The following is a 23,407-nucleotide window of genomic DNA, read 5'->3' as shown; positions in this document are numbered from 1 at the left end:
AAGGTTAGTTGCAAGTTACTGGTTGGGAGGAATAATTTCCTCTCATCAGTTTTCAGAGTTAAAATAGTCCAAAAGTCTACTAAACACAACTCATTAAATACCGTAGTTGAGCATCACCCTACTATACTCTTTCTTCACAAACCAAAACAGTAGAATAGACCATTGAAGTTTTTATAGCAGTTGACCTGTTCTGTCCCCCAGACCTTGTCCAAAACTCAGGCTTTCTTTATTTTGCACTTCTCACATACTTGCTCCTGTCAACGTTATGATGAAACTTTGAAACCCTCTTACCGGTACATGAAATAGACAAAGCTTAAACCCACAACTTTGCTGCCGTAGTTTCACAGTCAATCAAGCTAGCAACTAAGTTACCAATTCACCACGCTTTTTGGTTTTTTTCTAGGCTACGCCTGTGGCCATTTTGATGGAGATAACGCTTTTTGGAAAAGCGGGTAGGCCTACTGTGTCCCATATTTAAAAAATAGAGGTGTTAGTTTCAGCACCAAAGTTATTTAATCCTTACATTTATTTAGCTGTATGTACATGGAAATATACATGAATTACAAAAGAATTCCAGGATTTTAAATGATAATTGCTTGGGTACTATTCAAGGTAACTAAACGTTTTATACCTCAAATTAAAACTAAAACAACTAAGTTTTGTTTCCCGTGTAACACACACCTAAATCGACACTACATGAAGTTATCCTTATAAGATTAAGTCTGTGCCTACAACAAAATTCAGTTAAGACATCAGATAAACCCGCCGATTGCTCTAAGCGTACAGACTTTGCCAGTTTTACGCTCATATGAAATTGATGAAAATCTTTATTATATTAAATTTTTCCGAATTTCATCAAGGTATGAGAAACAAATTTTGCTCTTTTCCCTTCAATTTGACGTTTAAATCGTTTAATTATCTTTATTAGTCAACAAGCAACGACCGTTTAAAATCCTGGCATTCTTTTGTAAACACCCTGTACTTATACTATCCTCTGGAGACTGTAACTGTTCAAAAGTAAAAGAAAATAAATTTACAAACACACACATAATGCATGGCAAAGGAGCTTGATACTAACCATTGAGAATCAGCTGATTTTACAATCCTCCAAGCTGGTGGAAGTGGAGTATAGACTCAACTTGTTGCTGGTGAAACATCATTAACACCAAGTTGTTGCTCCTAGCCAAGTAATATTTTGGTACTTGGTTGTGAATTTATTTCAGTACACCAAATTGCTGTACATTATTAGCAGCCAAGGTTGATGATTTTGCTGGTTTGATGTATGACAGGCTGAGTACAAGGTAGAAGCAGCCAAGGTGTCTGGAGGTGGCAAGCTGAAGGACGATGCCAGGGAGGTGGAGTCCTTGGTGTTGGCGACAGTCAGGACATCTCAGGACACAGTCAGGGAGATTCAAGACTTGGCGCTCAGCTTGGAAACAAGTTCAGGTAACTTATCAATAACAAGAACTACAGTTAAGGAACTCTGAAAGTTTTAAATTTTGTTGATAAAAAATAAAAACCAAATAGAGTATTATTTAGATTAAAATAAATATTTTGTTTATCAGGACCTCAAATTGACCATGCTCTGGACGAGGCGAAACATATCTTGGAAAAGATCAATGAAGTTGACTTCAGTAATACAGAGCAAGAAGCTATGCAGGTAATTATAATGTGGTGTACAATAGTCCAAACCTCCGAGGATTTCTGGAACCAATTTAAACTTTGATCAGTAAAATAGTAAATTTTTTGTTATAATGATAACAGTATATTTGAATATGATTTGGTAATACTATTGTCAGAGTTACTGTTCCGTTATGTTTAGATAGAATTCAGAATTGTGATTGGAAATTGGACTTGGATAGGTAATGGATATTGGGGTGGGCTTAACCGATTATCAATACTTGAAAACTTGATAGTAGTATTGAAGATATGTCGATTCTTGATATTTCATTACTGTGGATTCAATACAGATTTTCAATATTAGTTATTATACACATATTTGTGTCTACATTTAAATGGGCATATCATGATTAATGGTTAATTCATTGAATTGAATTGCAAAAGCTCTCCGCAATGGTTTTGTTTTATGATCAAAGTTTACTGTAGTGTTAATTTGTATTTGCCTTTGTTGTAATAATTGGTATCTGCTGTTCACAAACTGACCAGTATCTTTTGATTGGTATAGTTTGTGCTTTTTTATCACTAGTCTTAATGCTTTGATAGCTTAGGTTTATACATATACATTTAGGTAGGTAGCAACATATGTTCATGAACATATGTTCAAATTTTTTATCACAGGGTAAAGACAAGGCGGCAGATTTACTTGATAAGATGAGAGCATTTGCGGGGCCTCCGGACAACATGACTGAAGCGTTGGAGTCTCTGCGCGACCGCATCTTCCAAGTTGACACAAAACTAAACGATCTTCTCAACCACACACAAGTGGCACAGGACAACGCTAGGAAGGTTGAGGCACTCAATGCCAAGAATAGGTAAAACTCTACTCCTGTGTCACTAAACAAACAATCAAACATATACTCTCTTGTAGGAATTTTGTTATAATACAAGCTTACCTGAACAAAAAAATAGTCTACTTATGAAAAAAAAACTTTGCACACTATGTGCAAACTTTGACATTGACACTAATGTGATACTAAATTATTGGTTGTAACATTTAAGTCCTTTAAACAACAAAAAAACCACTGCCCAATATGCATTAAAACAAAACAATATTTGAGAATATATAAAACGAGGTAAAATTTATCAGCCTGGGTTTTTTTTTGCTAAACCAGGTGATTTGTATGTAAAGAACACACAATGGAAAGTGATCCAAACCTCTCAAAGCCGTTGTGGTTGTGCCATGGGTTGAACTCGTCCCTCTCGCACCAAAGTCCAAGAAGCTATCCACTATACTCAACGCACCCAAATTTCCTTGTTGCAGAAACTCAAGTTTAACAGGGCATGTTAACACAGTCAAGTATCTGACCAAGGATGGCAACCTCACCTTGAGCGACTCTAGAGAACTTGTCAAGAACGCTTCAGCACTTCTGAATAGTGCCAAGGCTGCTTTGAGTGATTTGAGTAAGTTGGTTAGCTATAGCTGTACAATTGTCAGCATGTAAAAGCTTTTGAGAACCACTGTGAGGGATAATACAATGACAAGGGAACTCTATTTAAAAAAATAATAATGCTTGCAGTCTGTTCTCCACCCATGGTTTATGTTAGAGACTTAGTCATCAAGTTACTTATGTAAACAATTTTCTTGGTTCCTTTTTGCAGTCTCCTTTCTTTTATCCTAACCGACACTCATAGACTGGCCTACCATCACAACCCTCCTCTCACCAAGGCTCCTCTCACGTTAGCACTGGAAGACTAGGCATCATTTCCCTTTTATTTAATATTTTTGCTCACAGTTTTAAGGTAATACTTTTTAAATTTTTTATACAGGGAGCGGCAGAAATATCTGACGGTTTTCAAGCGAGTACAGTCCGGCAGCCGAGTGGAGGGGGGTGGTGGAGAGCGGCTCATTCTCAAGGCCAAGTGACCCCATTTCAGTCGCCATGGAGCAGTGGACCGGTATACATCGCACGGTTGTCGTTGAGGCGTATTTTAAAAGTGGCGATTCTGTTGTTGATTTGCAACGCAAGTATCGTAGGCATTTTAATGTGGCTCGTGGGGAACCTATCCCATCCCGAAACACCATCAAATTGTGGGTGGATACCTTTAGATCCACAGGATCAACTGCAAAACGTAGGCCTACAGGCTGTCCAAGGTCAGTGAGGACGCCGGAGAACGTGGAGCGAGTGCGACAAACTGTGCTAACGAGCCTGCATCGCACGGCGCGTAGACAAGCTGCTGCTCTTGGCATGTCTGATCGCTCTATTCGACAAATTTTGCACTCAGACCTTCACTTTCACCCATATAAAATAGCAATCGTCGGGTGAAAGTGAAGGTCTGAGTGCAAAATTCGTCGAATAGAGCGATCAGACATGCCAAGAGCAGCAGCTTGGGCGATGCAGGCTCGTTAGCACAGCTTGTCGCACTCGCTCCACGTTCTTCAGCGTCCTCACTGACCTTGGACGGCCTGTAGGCCTACGTTTTGCAGTTGATCCTGTGGATCTAAAGGTATCCGCCCACAATTTGATGGTGTTTCGGGATGGGATAGGTTCTCCACGAGCCACATTAAAATGCCTACAAAACTTACGTTGCGTATCAACAACAGAATCGCCACTTTTAAAATACGCCTCAACGACAAACGCGCGATGTATACCGGTCCACTGCTCCATGGCGACTGAAATGGGGTCACTTGGCCTTGAGAATGAGCCGCTCCCCGCCACCCCCCTCCACTCCGCTGCCGGACTGTACTCGCTTGAAAACCGTCAGATATTTCTGACGCTCCCTGTATTATTAATATTCACAATTATTCTTCCTTTCCATTCTTGTAGTTCAAATTTTACTGAGCAATCTTATGAACTAAATTTGTTTTGTCATTTAGCCTCATGATAGTATTTTTTATGCAAAGGACTTACAACAAAGAAAAACTATTTTGCTTCCCCAAAACACTATTGATGATGATATTTCATATATAAATTTTTATTAGCCTATAAAACAACTTTCCAAGTTACATTCACAATTAAAGGGTAATTATTGTTGTTGTTTAATTATTTATCATTTCATATTTAGTTGTTTTGTGCCTTTTTTTCTTTGTTAATTCAACAAATAAGTACCGGTATTGTAATTTCTCTGTGATTTATGTAATAATTGGTGTATCTGTAAATAAATTAAACTAAATTAAATGAACACCAGATGACTGGTCTAAGCTCGTTAAACCATTAAGTTCATAAGCCCTGTGTAAAACTCTGCTACTCTCTTAAACTGTTTAAAAGAATATTAAATTTGGTGTAACCTTTTACCAAACAGTTCATGGACTATGTTGAACAATTAGGAGTGAGAGGTAAACTTTAATTTTGTTTGTTGAGGTGTTGGTCTAAATGCACTATACTACTATTGAAGACTGTCCCATTTCATACCAAATAATCAGAAAGTGTCTAAACTGGTCAATGGCTTCCAGCAAAATTTAATATCTTCATGTTTGCAGCCGACCAGCGATCACAGCTGGAGATAGCCAAAACAGAACTGGAGCAGAAGACGCAGGATCAGAGTGACGGGCTGAATAAAGTTAACGAAGTTGTGTCAGCGGCAACAACACACGCTAATGAGCTAACGGCTCGTGCACAGCAGCTGGACCATCTACTGACGGACACACGAGACAGTGCAGACAGTGCGATCAAGGCGGCCAATGCGTATGCGGATATTGTCACCGCCATCGGCAATGCCAGCCAGGCAGCCGAGGACGCTATCAAGGCGGCAGATGACACCACCAGCAAGGTAAATCAAACATATTTATGTACGGACCTTTAGTCCACGGACCTAGATGCCACAAATAGACTTCCCCTCCTATAGTAATTTTGGAAAGCTTGATCAGTGATCATTTTTGGTGAAAACTAGAGGTCAAGGTATGCCTTATTGTTGGTCACTTGTTGATATTCATTAATTTTTTATACTGGTCTAATGATGGTATCAGGTAGTACAAGCCATGGATCGAAATTTTCTTTAACCTTATAGTGTTAATAATCAGGTAAACAGAAACCAGCAAGCTTATAGAACATATTTTTCTATATTTCTCGGTCGAACCCTTATGAAACCAAATTTAGTGCTCCTTTGGATAATTTATAAACAGGCATATTTCGGCTCATGATTCTTCTACAAGTGTACTCAACAGTTTGAAACGTCACTGTAACATGAGCTAACCAAATGTGACTTATTTCAGTCGGAAAACATTGTCAGCAACAGCAATGGAGTGAAGGAGAAGAATGACGAGCTGCTGAAGAAGATTTACGAGATGGAAGATGCTCTTAGAGCTGCGGACGGCCCGAGTAAGCAACTGGAAGCAACCAAAGACGACCTGAGCCACGTGAAACGGATGAACAATCACATCAACAACACCTACAACCAAGTCAAGAGGTACAACTTAAAAAGTCTGAATTTAACAAACTTTTTTGATATGATGAGATATAATTAGCGGAAGATGCGCCAGCAATGCGCACAACCAGTGGTCTTAATCTTGACCACTTGTGAATTGATCGATGCACAAGGCAACTAATTGGATGCCTAAAAACAATGATTTACAAAATGAAAAATATCACAATAATCAAACTGCTACACGTAGTTCACTTCATTATGATTTACCTTACCTTACTTACCCCCTTATCCACTGGAACCTAAAAAGGTTTTTGGCCACGCCAACGATGCCTTTCCACTGCTCTCTATCTTCACCTGTCTGGGGGGTGGTTCCCAATATGATCTACAAAATGAACAATATCACAATAATCAAATTCGTACACATAGTTTACTTCATTATGATTTACCTTACTTTTCTTACCCCCTTGGCCACTGAAACCTAAAAAGGTTTTTGGCCAATGATTCCTCTCCACTGATCTCTATATTCAGCTGCCTCCGGGGTGGTTCCCAATACTGCTAGGTCCCTCAGCACCTGGCTCTTCCATCGAAGCCTCGGCTTGTAATTTGTTATTGTTACACCAAGGTATTTAAAATATTTAACTCTTTCAAATTCAAGATCATCCACTTTAAGATTACCTGCCTGCCCTACTCTTGCATTTCTTGAAACATTAATGATTGATAATTGATAATTTGTAGTGGCAAAAACAATGTTTATTGGTATGCCAAGTCTCTAGAACATAATTCCACATGCAACCTTTATACTGAGAATTTTATCAATTTTTCAAAACAGTGACAAACACTTAGATGTGTCTTAAGCGTTGATCAACTGCCTCTTTAGCCAGAATCATCCACGGAGGACAGCTGTGCCAAATTTTCCATCTATTTACCAGCTGTACCAATTACGTTTTACTCCCTACACAACTGTATCCTTTTGCAGAGGGCTTGAGAACATTCCTCAGTTGGAGTTGACGGGTGTTTACGACTCTGGAAACCTGGACGCAGTGACAGATTCTGCCCGCAGAGCTCTAGACCAGATTAACCAGAATGCTGCTGACATTCCGCAGAAACTTCAGACTGTCAAACAGCTGCACAAGGATAACCAACATGCTCTAGATAACGTCAAGATTGCAAACAACGAGTGTGAGTTGTATGAACTTACCATAGACTATTGTAAATTTCCATGCGGCCTAAATTATCTTCAAAACAACATAAAAACTATTAGAAATACACTGTAAACTTGAAATATTTTAATCAATTGTTTACTTCGTGATTTTACCTGAACCTCCTAAAGATTTTATCACTCTAAAACCTACCGCTTCTCTCAGTCAGTGATAATCAATCTTTAGTGAGAGTTAATTAGACTCTTTAAATTAGTTCAATTCAGTACAAAAGGAACACAGTGTTTATTCTTATTGTAATACACTTTTTTTGAGTGCTGTTTTGTTAAACAATTGACTTTTGATATGGCTGATAACTGTTATGTTTGAATTGTATTGGATTTCTCATATTGAAAAAAAAATTAAATTTGTCTGTTCCAGTGGACAAAGTCAACAGTATTCTACCTGACATGATAGAACTCGTTGAACAGCTAAAAGAGAAACCTCAAGAGCTGAAGAAGATGGCTGAGACAATAAAAGATGACCTAGAAGATCTAAAGCAAAAAGTAAAGATGGCTAGGGACTTAGCTAACAGGTATGTTTTTATCAGTATTTTGATATTAATTTTCCTTTTTTATGTAGACCCTTTTTACACATTTGTTGTCAGATGGTCAGACAGTTATACCTATCTCAAACTAAATTGGATCCATATAGTAGACCTAATGAGAAAACCATTATTGTTAGTAACTAATATTATAGTCATGAAGTTTAAAAACTACTATTTTATTGGCTTATGAAATTCACAAATTCTTATTTCAAACCATTGCAAGTTTTAATGTCTTAAAAGTGTTGATTTTGCAATATAATATACAAATATTATCACCTTTATCTCGTTGATAGATCATCATAAAATCTTGAAAGACAGACCAAGACCCTTTGCGCTTCATACAAGATTGAAAAATTTCTCTCAACAATCGGTTGATGTACTCAGAGGCCATCCGTGTACTGAAATCTCATGAATGCATGCAGTCTACCAATCAACATTTTCTAAGGCAGGTGACTACTTCTTGACATATTGCCCAAGTGTGTCCTTCTTTTCTAATTGAGCTCCTCACAGCTTCACAGTTCAATCTTAATGTACACACTTTCTGCATAGACCCGTGCACTGCATGGAGGAACTATATAATAATAATATTAAACATAAACTAAAACATTTTTCCACTTCAGAATCAAAGTTGGAGCTACTTTCTTCCGCAACACAACTTTGGAACTGAGAAACCCAGACAGCATTACTCACCAGGGTTTGAACTCCCATGTCTCTGTGTATTTCAAGACTCCAGAGCCCAACGGTCTGATCATCTACCTCGGAAATGAGAAAGGCACAAGTCGCAAGATGAGAAGATCTAATTCTGTAAGTTAAAATGGTTTGGATTTTCCAACTTTTAAAAGTTGAATGCACCCAAAAATTCAAAGTTCAAAAATATCCTTCCAGGAAGGTTAACATTGAAATGTTGTAGATTAGACCATGATACAGAACTAAATAACTAAGAGCTGACGTTTTGCCCTTGTTACAGCCTTGAACAAGGCTGAAACGTTTTTCTATTTAAAGTGTAATTCACTGAAACAATTGGAACCTGAAAACCAAGTTTGCAGTTTGTTAGTATTAGTGACTGCCTTGGGTCCTATGTTTGAAGTTGTCTCATTAACCCTTTGATTGGAAACCAAGCAATAACTTTTAGTTTACATATTTTTTATTGCATTATTTAATTATAAATTTGTATTAACTTTTGCTCTCTTGTAGGATGATTTTATGGCTCTCCAACTGGAGAATGGTTACCCCGTGTTGACCATTGACCTGGGCTCGGGTCCTGAGCAGATCAACAACAACAAGTATGTGTCCGACGACAAGTGGTACCAGGCAGTTGTGGACAGGTAAACGGACACACTCAATCTCTCTACGCATGTGATTTTGATTTGAGTGTTACTTTTTTGTGCTTTATGTGTAACTGTTCGGTTGTTATCTAATTAGTATTGTGAAGAACAGATAGTAAGTTATAGATAATCAGAAGAACAGATAGTCAGTTGATTTCTGGCTGTTATGTATACAAAATTAGTCTTTTAATAATTAAAGAACCTTTTTTCCACAGGACTGGTAAGAGCGTTCAGTTCAAGATAAGAGAGGAAATCACACCAGAATACATCAGAGAACACCCAGTGGAACACGTTCTCAAGGGAACATCTACTTTGCTTAACCTGGACAAGGATCTCTCTAAACTGTTTGTGGGAGGTTTCCCAGTCACGTTCGACGTACAACCTTCGCTTAAGTCCTCTTTTGAAGGCCACATTGAAGAGCTTGTTATAGGTGACTCCCAAGTTGGACTTTGGAACTTTGAAGATGCCGCTAACCTCAACAAAGGCTCTATCGAGAGGTAAATTTGTTGTTTACGCATATAATAAGTAAAATAAAAGCTATGTGCCAGACCATAATAACAGAGTTAAGTTTACATACAGTCAAGTTTTCAAATAAAAATTCAAGAAAAATATGAAATAAAACAAAGTTCTCTCTTTTTTTAGAGATAAACTCCTCAATGTATCCATGAGCACTGGTTACCGCTTCAATGGGGAAGGATATGCTGTGATTGATGGCCAAACCTACGGGGTCAAGAAACGCTCAGACATCAAGATGTCGTTTAAGACCTTTGCAGAAGATGGACTCTTGTTTTTGACCTACGGTAAACAGCCCAGGAACAAGAGACAGGCTGAGGACAACCATATGATGTCCATTGAAATGAGAGGAGGAAAGATTATCTATCAGGTATAAATTGTGTGTCATGGTAATTCTATTTCAGCCAATTTGTCCAGTAAAATGTTCTACTCAAATAATTTGGTGAAAGTCACAATGTTGATGTGAATTTCAAAATCTGAACTTCAATTGAAATGTTTATACTTTGTTACCTTTTTCTTTATGTAATTTCTTATCCCTGAAAAACACTGCAACATATTTTAGGGCATCTCAATTTATCACTAAAATCACAGTTTACTTTAATAACCTGCATTTAATGGTAAGACACACTTTGCAATCCAGTACTGTGATAATTGAGTCATCAGCCAATATATGTACGATATATTGGAATTTAATTTCTGTTCAGTGAAATTACAGTGAAACAGTACAGTGTTACAGTTTAATTTCTGTAAGTCATATAAGGCACTTACAGCTCTACCCAAAATGACAAGAGCCGCCCCTGCCCATTTGGTGGATCACGGTGAAATCAAGAACATCTTCCATGATCACTAAGACATCATCGCCGTCACTTGCGATTGCTGCAAACTATTATTTCTAGTAAATGCAAAATTTACTTTTTGTACAAAAAATTTGTCGCAGCCTAGTAAGCCTGGTGGTAAATCTGGCACAGTTCCTGTTGGTATAGAAAGTCTTTTGAGTTTTGAACATTTAATGTTATTTATAACAGAATAAATACATGTTTTGAACATAACAATCATACACTTACAATAACCCAAACTATGTTAGCAACACATACATTACAAATGCAGTTATAAATTGTGTAGTGAATTTGTAATTACTGTATTTTCAATTATTTATCAATTGAACTTAATACCTGACTTGACTTTACCTGTAGATTGTCAAGAGTCAACTATAATCCGTAAAAACAAAAAAATATATTTCTTACTCACCTGCACCACTTATTATACAACAAATCGATCAGTATGAGCATGGCACAAACAATATTATAGTTTTCAAATCCTGTTATGTTGGCAGTACTACATGGGGACAGAGCATGTGTTGCTACAGACAGACAGGAGTTACAACGACGGCCAGTGGCACTCGGTGTCTGCTGCTCGCAAGGGACTGGCCGGCTCTCTGGTAATGGACAACAGACAGGACGAGGCCAAGCAATACAGACCTTCTAGCACCCAGGGCGAAGACCTGCTGGTCAGTAAATAAGTTTAAAAATATTATCAAGCAATCGATGCTCATTTGTTAGTCCAGAGTATTTTACGACTTAATCTTGTTCTTGAATGATTAACCAATTTTATATTGGTGTTATTTTGTTACAGGAATGAATTGTGTGCATCACAGATTTTGTTGCTATACATAAAATAATGTGGAACTGTTTCTGAATTAAATCAACGGTCTCCATTAGGAAAACACAGTGTTGCAAATCCAACCCAAAAAGGGTTTTCCTAGCTAAAATGGCGACAATTTAAAACTAGTTTGAATAGCATCTTAGCTTTGTTCAACAAGATCAAATTAGTATTTTTAAATTGCCACCATTCACTACATTGAAATTGCTACAATGAATCTTTTGTGGTCAGATTTGCGGCAGTGTGCTTTAGAGATCTTTAATTTAATGTACTACTCAACCTATGTTCTCGTTTAGGATTTCCTTCTGACATCCTGTGGACCGGATGGTGGGAAAAAGTTATATTCACTTCAAAAAGTAAATGTTTTAGTAGTAGTATTGTGTAAAGCTTCTTTCCACTATCCTTAATGGTTAAAGAAATAAATCACTGTTTCCGGATTCTGCATATTGTACCTACAGCTTTCCTAGAATCAACCGATAATAAATGTTTAGCTCCTTCAGTTCAAATACATAAATTTTATAGCAAAAAAAACTATCATTCAAATGCAAATCGAGTAAGGTGCTCGTAGACTGAATGAGGTCTACAAATATTCTTTGGCAATGAGACACTGCCATGAGAACATTCCAGATTGTAATGTTAAGTAATTAAGCTGATATTTCTGATATCTTAACTGCAGGTACAAAAGACGTTCTACTTTGGAGGAACACCAAGAGATGTGGCTGTGGAGGGGGTAACGAACATCGGCTTTGACGGCTGCATAGACGAGGTCCAAGTCGGACAAACAAGTATCGACCTCAGCAATAACATCAATGTCTTTGGAGTTTCCCCCGGCTGTCCTGTCAAGGTAATAGTTTTAATTTATTATTTTGTCTGATCCAACATTGCGAGAATTTTGTAATGTACTGTTACAGACTCATTTTTAGAAATACATTTTAAAAGAAGAGAAAGATAAACAAAGAAATAATGTAAGGAATCTTTATACTGTATAATGAGTTTTCAAAAACCATATCCAGAAAAGAATGAGGAATCCAATTTTGTGTGTTAAAATTTTATTTTTAAAGTTTCAATTTCAGTTGTGAAATTACAAATTTCTAGTTTTGACCATTACAAACACCTGTTCTTAGTTCTTTGGTATTAAAATCAGGTTAGGTTGACTGTGGTACTGTGGAGTTGTTGTAATTCCCACGTCTTTGTCAGTTTGCTGGGGTGATCTCATTTGAAGAGGGAGCCCGAGGCTATGCCAGGTGGGGCAATGCCACTGCAAGAGACAACATTGTACAGCTGATCCTCAAGATCAAGACTACCAACCCGAACGGTCTCATTGCCTATGCTGTAGACGGCAGTGCTTCCTCCTCACTGCAACTGGTTGATGGAAACATTGTCTTCAAAAGTGGAGGACAGGTAAGGTTTTTATTTTAATAATTGTAATTGATTAGTTGCAACAAGAACATTTTTTAGGAGTATTTAACCATTGGTCTTGAAAGGCTTGTACATTAAGTAAATAAATTTGTGAATTTTAGTAAATAAATAAAAGGTATCAGCAAACTGACACGTACTTTCTCCCATTAGCTTGTCAACAACCCTTTTAATGGGTAAGCAATGGGAGTATCTATGATATTTTATGGAGAAAATCACAAAAACTGCAATAAATGAACCAGAATGTTAACAGCATTAGGGGTTGTGCCATTTGGTTTATTGTTTAAAGGAACATCAAATACATCATCTTTGATAAAAATTTTAAATAAGATTTTTCTGTCATTTTATGCATTTAGTTTGTGAATTCCTAAACCTGGACTTCAGACATTCAATTACTTTGGGGTAATTGTCAGCTATAGGGGGAAAAATAGTGACTATTTCCCCAGCCCTAGATTTGGGTTCAGTAGCTAGAATAAGATATTGAAATTTATCTTCATCTTTAAGGTCAGAGTCTAAATGAATCTTTTGGAATTGGCTCCAAAAGTGTAGCCAATTTTTCAAATTTCCATCAAATTTAACAAACTTGATTTTAGGAAGTTTTATTCTAGCTTTTGAGGTATTCGGTTTACTTGAACATGATTTACTACAACTTGAAGCTACATCCTCAATAGATTTCAAAGTCAAACTGTCAAATTTAGCTTTTATCAGAAAGAACTTATTTAAATACTCATCCGATCCGCTGAGTTCTTCGGTGAGTTGCTCCTCCGTACAGTCTGATTCGAGAAGTTTTTCCAGTAGCTTATCATTGAGTTCGTTAAGTTGGTCGTTCTTTTTCTCTAACAGTTTCATACTTGCTTCGATTTCAGGGTAATCATGGTTGTTAGAATTCAATCTGTCCAAGATACTTTGCGAAAGAGTTGTAAACGATCTCCGAATTACCGTTCTCTGTTTCTTAAGTCGATTTATTTCTATAATTTCTGGTCCTGTCACGGTCGCCATGTTTTACAATTCTTCTGGTTATAATAAAATTAGAATTGTTCTCAATTCCTGTAAACAGATTAATTACTGAAACAAATCAAACTTAGAAACAATTAAACATTGTACGGTTCAACTTTTGTTTAAATTAGACCGTTTGAACTAAATTACAGAAAAAATCAATTCTTTTTTAAATGTAGAAATTTCATCATTATTTTTATTCTAGAAAACTTACAAAAAGTAAACATAAATCAACTGTCAAAATTATACAATTAAAATACAGCTGATTTTCAAATTTGTAAAAATATTAAGCATAAGTCCAGTCAAATATGAGCGTCGGTCATAACTTCATCAGTCATTTTCACTCTATGTATGGATGGGAGAAAGTAAAAAAATCTGGTGTACAGATAAAGAATGAACATGGAGCACAAAGGGCCTAAGTTTGAAGGATTTATGTTTGGATAGAGGCTCACACAAATGGCAAAGTGTCCACCATAGCTCAAGTAAAACAAAATCTTTAAACTAAGAGGTACACATAAACTAGAATATTTCCTCCCTCACTTACATAGTTTTATAACAAAGAAAGTGTGAGTTATAGAGAGGAAAGTCTCCAGATCCATTGGTAGTGAAGGTGAAATATTAAATTTTTTGTGAGTTTCTTGTGAAAATCTACATTCTTTCCAATTCAGATTAGCTTTTTATCCTAACAAAAATCTTTGATATCTAGAGATGAAAAATGTAAACAAATTGACCTGTTGTGTGGTGTAGGAGGTATCTAGCAGCCCAGCTACCAAGTACAACGACGGCCACTGGCACGTGATAGTGGCTACTTCTCAGACCGGGGAACCTCTGCTGCTGGACATCGATGACTACGACAACTTCAAGTGAGTTCACCTTAGTGGAACCTCTATAACATGACCCCCAATATCAAGTCACCTTATTAACTGGCTGGGAAGCTGTTGTAGTTCTCACGTAACAATCAAAGGGTTGAGGAAGTTAACAAAACTACAAAGATCTTTAATACTTTTATGTTTTATATTTTTCATTGAAATGGTTACCATACAAAGTAGGTATTTTAAGCCAAGTATGAATGGAGATGAATGTAGGATGAGTGGTGCGATCTTGTAGTCTTGTTAGTGACTAAGGCCGACATACTCCTTACACACAGCTGTTAATTAATAGCCCATACAGCTAATGGCAACTAAGGGACCACAGTTTATAGTGGAATCCAAATCACATTTTTGTCTTGGTATTAACAAATTGGTCTAATTATCAGGATAGTACTGCGGATAGTTGTAGTACTCACTAGTGCAGACGTTAATCCACACCAGGGAATATCGCTACCACAGTGCATGTCTATAAATATCCACAATTCGTGACCTCCTAGTAGCTGGATTACAGGACGACGCCACTATCCCAGTCATCTCATTCCATTCTACATTGCATTCATATACACCTTGAAATACACACATGTGTGCAACATTGTATAAAAAATATGATAATGAATTGCTTTTGTTTTGATAGCAAGCTTTGTTTTCAAATACCTTTGCTTTTGCATTACCACTAATCACATGTTATGCATATTTCAGACAACGTTTGATTAACTGCATGTATAAACTTGGATCACTATGACTCGTTATAAATTAAAGTGGAGTCCCAATAATCCGAACTTCGGTAATCCAAAAGTCTGCTTAATCCAAAACCAAAAAATATATCTTAAATATTTTTTTTATAAAAATAAAACTTTTTTAATTTTTTTTGAAAATTTTTTTTATTAAGCTTTTAACACAGTTAGCTGTACCTCGTCAAAGAGTTCTGTAGCGTCCGGATGAGATTGACTTTTTTTGTAGAGTATTTTAGTAAATATTTCACCATTTTTGTTATTAACATTTTTTATTTTCATCCCGGGTTCCAATCCCATCCCACCAAATCACAAATGGATTTTATTAAGTGATAATGCTGCAGCCACTAGGTATAGCCTTAAGTAATGTCAAAAACAATCCCGGGCTCGTGCCTGCGTCCTAAAACAAAACAAAAAATTCAAAAAATTAAAATTTTTTTTCAAAATTAAAAAAAAAATGTTTTATCCGAAAAATTCGAAATGGGCCCGGTCCCAACCATTTCGGACTAACGGGACTCTACTGTACCCCCTCTCTTAACTGGCCAAGACGGGACCTTGGTTGGATCATCTGAAAGGTTTTATAACAAATCTAGACTTGCAAGGACACAAATCTATTGTTTAACTCCGATAAAGAAACTGTAGATACCTTAAAAAAGATTGGTTAAACTAACTTTTTTTATAATTCTCCATACTAACCACTATTTATACCTGATAAGAGCGGGTCAAGAGAGGATCTACTAGGTGCGAAAAAAAGAATAAAATAATTAGCAAAAACTCCCAGTCAATGCAAGTACATCACTGATATTTTAGTTTAGCATACCCTATTTTAAATATTTTTACTCCTACAAACAAGCTACATACAATAAAACAACTATGTTGCTTCTTAAAAGAATGGTTTCCTAAAAATAACTGAGTATACAAAGCAAAAAAATGACATGAGGCAAAAGTGTTTTAAAAAAATTAACATTTACTCTGTTGCTAACTATTGCCAAATATTAACATACTAAGTATCCTCTCTGTTGTTCAGATCACCCGACACTGCTGTAGCAATGAGGCTGCTCTACAGCAACCTGTACTTTGGTGGTGTACCATCACGAGTGGACGCAGCACTCGCATTGCAGCCACAGTTCTCAGGGTGCATCGGAGACGCGACACTCAACGGTGTCGTAGTAAACTTCGCAAACCTCACGGACACTAGTCAAGCCATTGTCGGAAAGTGTTTGTGGGATGAGGAGATCAAACCACCGTTCTCCATCCCACCTGGACGTGAGTATTGCATTCTGCTGTTGCTCTTGGTGCCCAAGATGGTACTTGGTACTTTGCCTCACCAACACACTACCTCCACTTCCCTTCCTCCCAGTCCTCTCATGCGTTTTCTTATCTTGTCTCGCCATCTCAGCTTTGGCCTTTCTGTTCGTTTTCCATCGGATTATTCAGAGATATTCTTTTGACTTAGCATCTTTTGACTTTTTTTACTTCATGTATCCATTGTCCAGCCCATCTCATTCTCCTGCTTCTTACCTCAGCCACAATGTCCAGGTCTAAATACAACTCTACATAGAGTTGTAGCCAATGGTTGTATGTAGAATTTGATGTAGAGAGTTAGAACTCTACATCTTTTTCAAAAATGTTAGGCGTTGTTCTCTTTTATTTGCTTGGTACCCTAATTTCTGAGCCATAACTCAAGTTTCCCTTTTTGTACAGAAAGAAAAATCATGTTCTGTTCCTGTTCAACAATAAAATAAAAATCCTGTGTCCTGTCATGTCGGAAACTAAAAAAAGTGGATGAATACATTTTTAAACTTACTATCCCAAAAAGTTTAAATCAAATGACATTTAAATCAAATTAACATCAAACAAACAATTTATTTCAATGGATAAAAAACATCATGTATGTCAAACATTTTAGGTAAAATATACTTGTAAAATTGGTTGTGATCCTTGGTTTGTGCAGGGCCAGAGCTACCAATCTCCGGAGAGCTGCCAGGGCCGGAGGACATTGGTGGAGCAGTGAAGGGTCCTGAAGAAGAGGATGACATCAGTCCTGAAGAACCACCTGAGGAAGTGTCGGACTCGCCAGGTAAAAGGCTTAAGTGTATTTCACACCAAGTTTTTATAAGAGTGCATAAAGAAGAACTTAGCACTGAGCAATTAGTTGTGATGAAGAAAAAATAGGCTTAGACTGTGAAATTTAGGGAAAATAGAACAAAAGAAATACAAGTACCTTACAGCTATAGTTAGTATGTATCTTGCTTTGAAGGGGTCGGATAATCTTCACTCAATTACTTCACTAATACGAGAGGGTTACTTGAAATCGGCTAACCTAAGGCCGCTATTAGCCGTGAGCAATCAGTGGCACAACTAGTGGCGACACCGGTGGCCGACGTGTAGAGGGGCATTGACTCAAATGGTGCCTATTAGCCGTGGGGTGATCGGTGGTGCCACCGAAAAAATTGGTCCGTGAAGCTGCCGGGAGTGATTTTGCCCTCTTTGTACAATAAAATAAATTTTAATTTTATAATTTATATTTTATATCTGTACTATAATATAAATTCTGCAGTTTGAGCGAGGTATGAGAAGTTGTGCCACTAGTATCCAGGTTCCAAAAAGCTGTGGGACACCAGTGTCTCCACTAGTTGCACCACCGGTTGCTCACGGCTAATAGCAGCCTAACATGAATGGTACATTTGTCTGTTTATGTGTGTTAAAGGTTGAAAGTGTAGATTGTATGATTTTTAGCAGAGATGTGGTAGGCATCATAGTTTGAAATTTTTTACAGACAGTTTTTAAAACAAGTCATTTTGCAGACGGATGTGACTTAGCCATTTAAATATATTCACATTTTATATTAATTCTTAAAGACATAAAAACGTCAAACTGATTCAGAATCTTTTGAAGGTGTGAGTTTAGTTGAGCCCCATTCACTAACTTTCAAAGATTATCTAAGTACCTATTTCATCTGCCTTGTTGCTCGATATAAATTGCATCTCAAAATATGTTTTTTTTGGTTTTTTAAGACTTTTAAGAGATTTTTCATAAGTTTTCTGGGCAGTGATATTTCAATAGTTGTAACAGAAACTAACTATGATCCGTAAAGTTAGATTATAGTTTCTCACTCTTCAGAATAGTATAGTACGTTACTAGTCCTCAAAATAAGTGTTTGCCGGGGATCACCATACGAGTCCGGTAAACACATTTTGGACGAGTGACGTACGATAGTTTACGCCATACTACTAAATCTGTACAAATCCTTATAATTATATTATTACTACCAACTAAAGGACTAACAATAAATAGTCAAAACCTCTAAGAGAGGTTATGTTTTTGTTTATAACTAAGTTACTCATTGCCACCCAAATACAGTATAATCAGCTGATTGGTGTCCGGTAAAACTCATTTCAGTACAGTAGTACGCAATGAAACCCCATTTGATTAAGCCGGTGGCAAACAGCTGTTTTCTGGACTAAATCCTTGTGTGGGAAGTTCGTCAAAATAGTGTAGTGTGGCGTAAAGTATATAACATAATTATAACTCAAATACTGATTTAGTAATAAAATACAAAACATGAATTTAGGAGTATCAATTGAAAGAGTGACATTAAAAAATAACTACAATATTTTGTTAGTTCATTTGTAAATCTTGGAAAAATTTAGTTAAAATGTCAGTTATGTTTGTCTAAAGTTATCTTTAATTTGACAACATGAAAATGTTTAATAATCTGCAGGTTTTATATTTGGCATACTGTGCCAAAAATGAGCTGGGCCATAGGCCAAGTAAAACAATGGTCCACTGTATGGGATCAGAGTAAATAATTAAGTTAAAAGTTCAGACATTTGAAGCAAAAATATTACTCTAGGATTGTATTGTTTAACTACTAACAAAAAAGAAATGGGATATTTACAGTATTAAGTAAAGTTATGTTTGGCAATTATTGCCAAACATAAATTTACTTAACACTGTGAAGAATGATCTCACAGTTTTTACTTGATAAGTTGTCACTCTGATCATTACATTAAATCGTCAATTGACTTATTCAAAATAGCAATATTTGCTTACAATAATCACAACAAATAGCAAATTGTCCTGTAGTCTACTATGTTGTATGTTTTTGATTCCACATACAGCACTGTGGAAATAAATTAAAGATTTCAAATCACCGGTTTTGTATCTTTTTAAATATTGTGTTATTAATATGGCATCATTGATTTTCAATGAGCATGTAAACATCACCTTTAACCATAAATGCCAATTTGTTGGCATGGAACTGTACAATGTTAACATTTTCAACTGAAAATCTTCACAATGTGTTTATAAGGGACTTTGGTAACTGATGTTATGTATAATATAAAACGTGTTAGTTTGACTAGATGTGCCCTATAAACCCATAATTATTTGTTTTTTAATATGCATGATTTGCTTATGAGTTTTTAGATTATTTCTAGTTTTCTGAATTATCCTAAGAAAAAATGTGGCTGTGGGTAGGCTTTTTTGATAGGCTTTCAGTGTGTGTTTGTCTATATTTAGTAAAGTATTACAATATCAAATTACAGTTAACACATTAAGGTCAACTAATTAGGATGTAAAATCAGTATTTGATACAATGGTACACTGATAGCAGCATTGAGGGCAGTGATATAGAGGTCATCAATGTTGTTTCAAGAACACAATAGTATTAAGATAACATATAAAAAAGATGTATACCTATAACAATTCTTGCAATTATCTAAACTACGTTTGTCTTTTAAAAATGAAATTTCAAACTATGAAAGATAATCTCTATCATAAAGTTATTTCTTTAAAATAAGTTAAGTTATGTGTTAAATAAAAAAAAATTTGGATATGTATGTATGGTAAAACATTTAAATTGTCAAACACTAAAACTAGATTAGGAATGTTAATTTTTTATTCAATTTATTTTGCTATAATTTCCTGAGGTTTGCTTGGATGAATAAATTTTAATGATATAGTTCCAAGTTGTAGACTTCAACTGCGAGACCCATACTTTGTACTGAATTAAATATTTAAGTGGTATTAGAGGTTAAATAATGTTTTATGAATTATTGAGCCTTAGTTAAACAAATAAAATATGTTTAAGCCAATTAATAATAATTATTACTTTAATACCCTATCAAAAAACTCAAAACACCTGGAAAAACGTATAACTGAGATTTTAAAGTACGGTTAACTACTGTATTCAGGCTACTGTAATTTTGATATAAAAAGTAGTAGCTTTTTTAAAATTAAAAAAAGAACACTATAGCCTACTGTATGGGTTTGCTTTACTACCAATATAAATACAAATTAACCCACCAATATTTTATTTAAAAAAATATGTAACTTATTTAAAAAATCATCTTTGCAATCTGTTTTTAAACAGATGTCAATGACAGGACTAGATAAGAAGTGATAAACATTAACACTTTTCCTCTAAGAGCTGTTGCATGATTGCTGACTAAAAGTTTGCCAATCAGCTGATGGCAGAGTCAAGGTCGTTGTATTTCAAGAACAAGTAGACTTGGCAGTCTCTCAGTGTGTGTTTGGAGAGCAACATGGCTGGCAAGAGGAAGAAGCGGTCAGTCAACAATCCCTGCCTGGCCAAGCGCTGCAGGAGAGAAGAAGACAACAAGAGGAGGTTCAGTTTGTTGCCTAGACTGGCTGACTTTACTCTCCCTGGCTTCCATTACCTCGGCCCCAGTAGCTCCAAGGACAATGGACCTCCGACCAACACTATCGACGAGATTGCAAAGAAGCACGACGAGGCTTACGACAAAGCCGTTGACGACTACAGGCAAACGCATGATCTGAAGAAGAGCGTGGAGGAAATTGAAACAGCGGACTTGCAGTTTCTGGATACGATGAGAAAAACAAGAGCGATGACTGCGAAAGAGGCACTCGGTAAAACTGTTGGTCTCGTGGGAATTGGCCTGAAAGCGACAGTTGAAAAAACTCTGGGACACACGCTCTATCCTAATTTCCAAAAGTTGGATGAAAGTGCTGCAGGACAGGATAGTGTGTTAAAAGTTTGTGCTGGTGACGATTTCAATTAAATGTGACAAATTTTTAGTGTACTTTTATGTAAATGGTTTTTTGTTTAAGTGTGTCTTGTGTTTAAAGAAGGCCTTAAGATTATTGTTTTATAGTTTGTGTACTTTGCAATTTTTGAGGATTTAATTTAGTACTTAGAATCACTTTATACAAAGACAAAATTATTAACAACTCCTTTTATAAAGTCTTCATATTTTAAATGAATTACAAAGATAACTCAGGTAATGTCTTACTTTAAATAGGTATGTTTGAAATGCCTAGACTGTAGACCATATTTTTATTATTTTATTAGCCTACCTCCATTGTGTCCTAAAAATCTATTGTAACTATGCTATGTAAAAAAAATTTATGAATATAATTTTTTTAAGGACATAAACCTGAAGTAGTAATCTTAACATAAAACATTTGAAATTTAAATTCTTTATTCAAACATAACATATTGAAGAGTACAAAGTACAAATGATGGGAGTTTTGTCAAAGTAATAACATAGCTATAATTAATAAATCACAATGCTAAAATTATTTCTGAATTCATAAAGTAAAAGTTACCATAAAAAATCAAATAAAATTAGTTAACTTCTACTGTTCACAAATGATTTCAATTTTTAAAATAACTCTTGTTCATTTGAAAAAGAAACAGAGTAGGCCTAAATACCTTCTTTTTTATGCATTTTAAATCAATAACTTATGTAGTTTTTTACAAGTATATTTTTTGAGTGATAGTGATTTTTTTTTTGTAAATATTTATTTAATTATTTTCATAATCATAGAACAGAACCAACTTGTTTAATTGAAACAGCTGTTAAGATTCAATAATTCCATTTCTCATAAGGTTAACATGGGAAACTCCAGAGCCACTGGGGTGGAGCCCGAAAGGATTTTTGAAATAAGAATATGCCTATATGTTAATCGGGAATGTGAGCTATCATCATGCCAAATTTCAGCCCAATCCGACCAGTATTTTTCGAGTTTACTTTTCCCATACACACATACACACATACAGCAACCACCTCTTTTTTATAATAGTATAGATTTTCATAATGTATCAATAAAAAGATTGAATATGTAGAGGGATGTAACTGTGGTTGATATAACGGTAGTTTTTTATGTGTGGAATAATGATGTCTAAATTAAATATTTTTGAGCGCTCTAGCCTTAGATTGTTATTTAGTAGTTTAACCATTTCATAGATGTACAGGCCCATGACGGTTGAATCTAAACCCAATGATCTAAACTGATTGTTTTCTTTCTAACTTTTGTTTCTCCATGTATTTATTTAGTTTCAGTTGAAGTGGACAGGTTTGGGCCCCCCGCTCCATCCACGGAGCCGCCAACGCCAGCTCCTACCCCGGTGCCGAACTGCAAATTACCCCTGTACCCTGCCACAGACTCTGCGGTTGGACCTCAAAGTGGGGTTAGATTTGGTGAGTTATCTATCCAAGCAAAGAAATATGTCAAAACGAAAACAATAAGGATGATGAAAATTTAATTTATTTTGACAATGATTTGCACTTTTTTGTATGGAAGTCTTTGAAAAAGGAACTATAGAAAAATTATATTTCATTTCATTTCCACAATCACCAAATTTAGTTAGGTGGATTGTTGTAAAAATTACTTAAGTATATATTTTTAGTAGTAATAATAACAATTGAAGAATTATTGTGTTCTTTAACACCTTACATTGCAGGAAGATTAGGGTTTTCAGGACTCTTTGGATGCATTTACTTCCCAAATTCATAATCCTAGGTAGGTCTATTTGAGTTTTGAAATATTTAGTTAGGTCACACTCAACTAACTGAGTGACGTTATTACTTAAGAGAAATCAGTTCAAACGTTTCACAGTCATTCAAAAGATTATGAATGAGTCAATTTTTTATCAGTACTTTCCCTTCTGTTTGTTTTCATCTTGACAGTCACAGAGTGACTCATGAAGCATGACATATTTTAACCAATTGCACAAGTGTAGAACATGTTTAATCATAATGTTTATAGAGTTGTTAGTTTGTGTACACTCTTTGTATCCCAGTTTAGTTTCCATTTTGAGAACCCCCAATCAAGGCTGTGCAAATCTTGTCAGGAACTTGCTTCTATTTTTAGTAAAACTTCTTCATTCTTGGCACTTGAAACA

General features: G+C 35.8%; 1 protein-coding gene across 1 annotated transcript in view; it reads left to right on the top strand.

Moving 5' to 3' along the window:
• LOC128996036 (laminin subunit alpha) overlaps positions 1-23,407 on the top strand; it is an 86,121-nt gene that overhangs the window by 56,667 nt on the left and 6,047 nt on the right. Inside the window, exons 39-57 of the mRNA XM_054421159.1 lie at positions 1,290-1,446; positions 1,566-1,660; positions 2,299-2,492; positions 2,942-3,081; positions 5,099-5,388; positions 5,831-6,024; positions 6,959-7,161; positions 7,560-7,713; positions 8,346-8,529; positions 8,920-9,050; positions 9,266-9,547; positions 9,693-9,933; positions 10,897-11,070; positions 11,899-12,066; positions 12,420-12,623; positions 14,382-14,497; positions 16,262-16,500; positions 17,189-17,314; positions 22,560-22,703. Of these exons, the coding sequence (XP_054277134.1) occupies positions 1,290-1,446; positions 1,566-1,660; positions 2,299-2,492; positions 2,942-3,081; positions 5,099-5,388; positions 5,831-6,024; positions 6,959-7,161; positions 7,560-7,713; positions 8,346-8,529; positions 8,920-9,050; positions 9,266-9,547; positions 9,693-9,933; positions 10,897-11,070; positions 11,899-12,066; positions 12,420-12,623; positions 14,382-14,497; positions 16,262-16,500; positions 17,189-17,314; positions 22,560-22,703 (3,436 nt within the window). The remainder of the gene's footprint in view (positions 1-1,289; positions 1,447-1,565; positions 1,661-2,298; positions 2,493-2,941; positions 3,082-5,098; positions 5,389-5,830; positions 6,025-6,958; positions 7,162-7,559; positions 7,714-8,345; positions 8,530-8,919; positions 9,051-9,265; positions 9,548-9,692; positions 9,934-10,896; positions 11,071-11,898; positions 12,067-12,419; positions 12,624-14,381; positions 14,498-16,261; positions 16,501-17,188; positions 17,315-22,559; positions 22,704-23,407) is intronic.

This window comes from Macrosteles quadrilineatus, unplaced genomic scaffold (genome assembly GCF_028750875.1).
Source record: "Macrosteles quadrilineatus isolate MER2022 unplaced genomic scaffold, UCM_ALF_1.0 Scaffold_5__1_contigs__length_97177068, whole genome shotgun sequence".
Taxonomy (NCBI): Eukaryota; Metazoa; Arthropoda; class Insecta; order Hemiptera; family Cicadellidae; genus Macrosteles; species Macrosteles quadrilineatus.
Note: the sequence above shows the minus strand (reverse complement) of the source record. Positions and strands in the feature narration are given on the sequence as shown.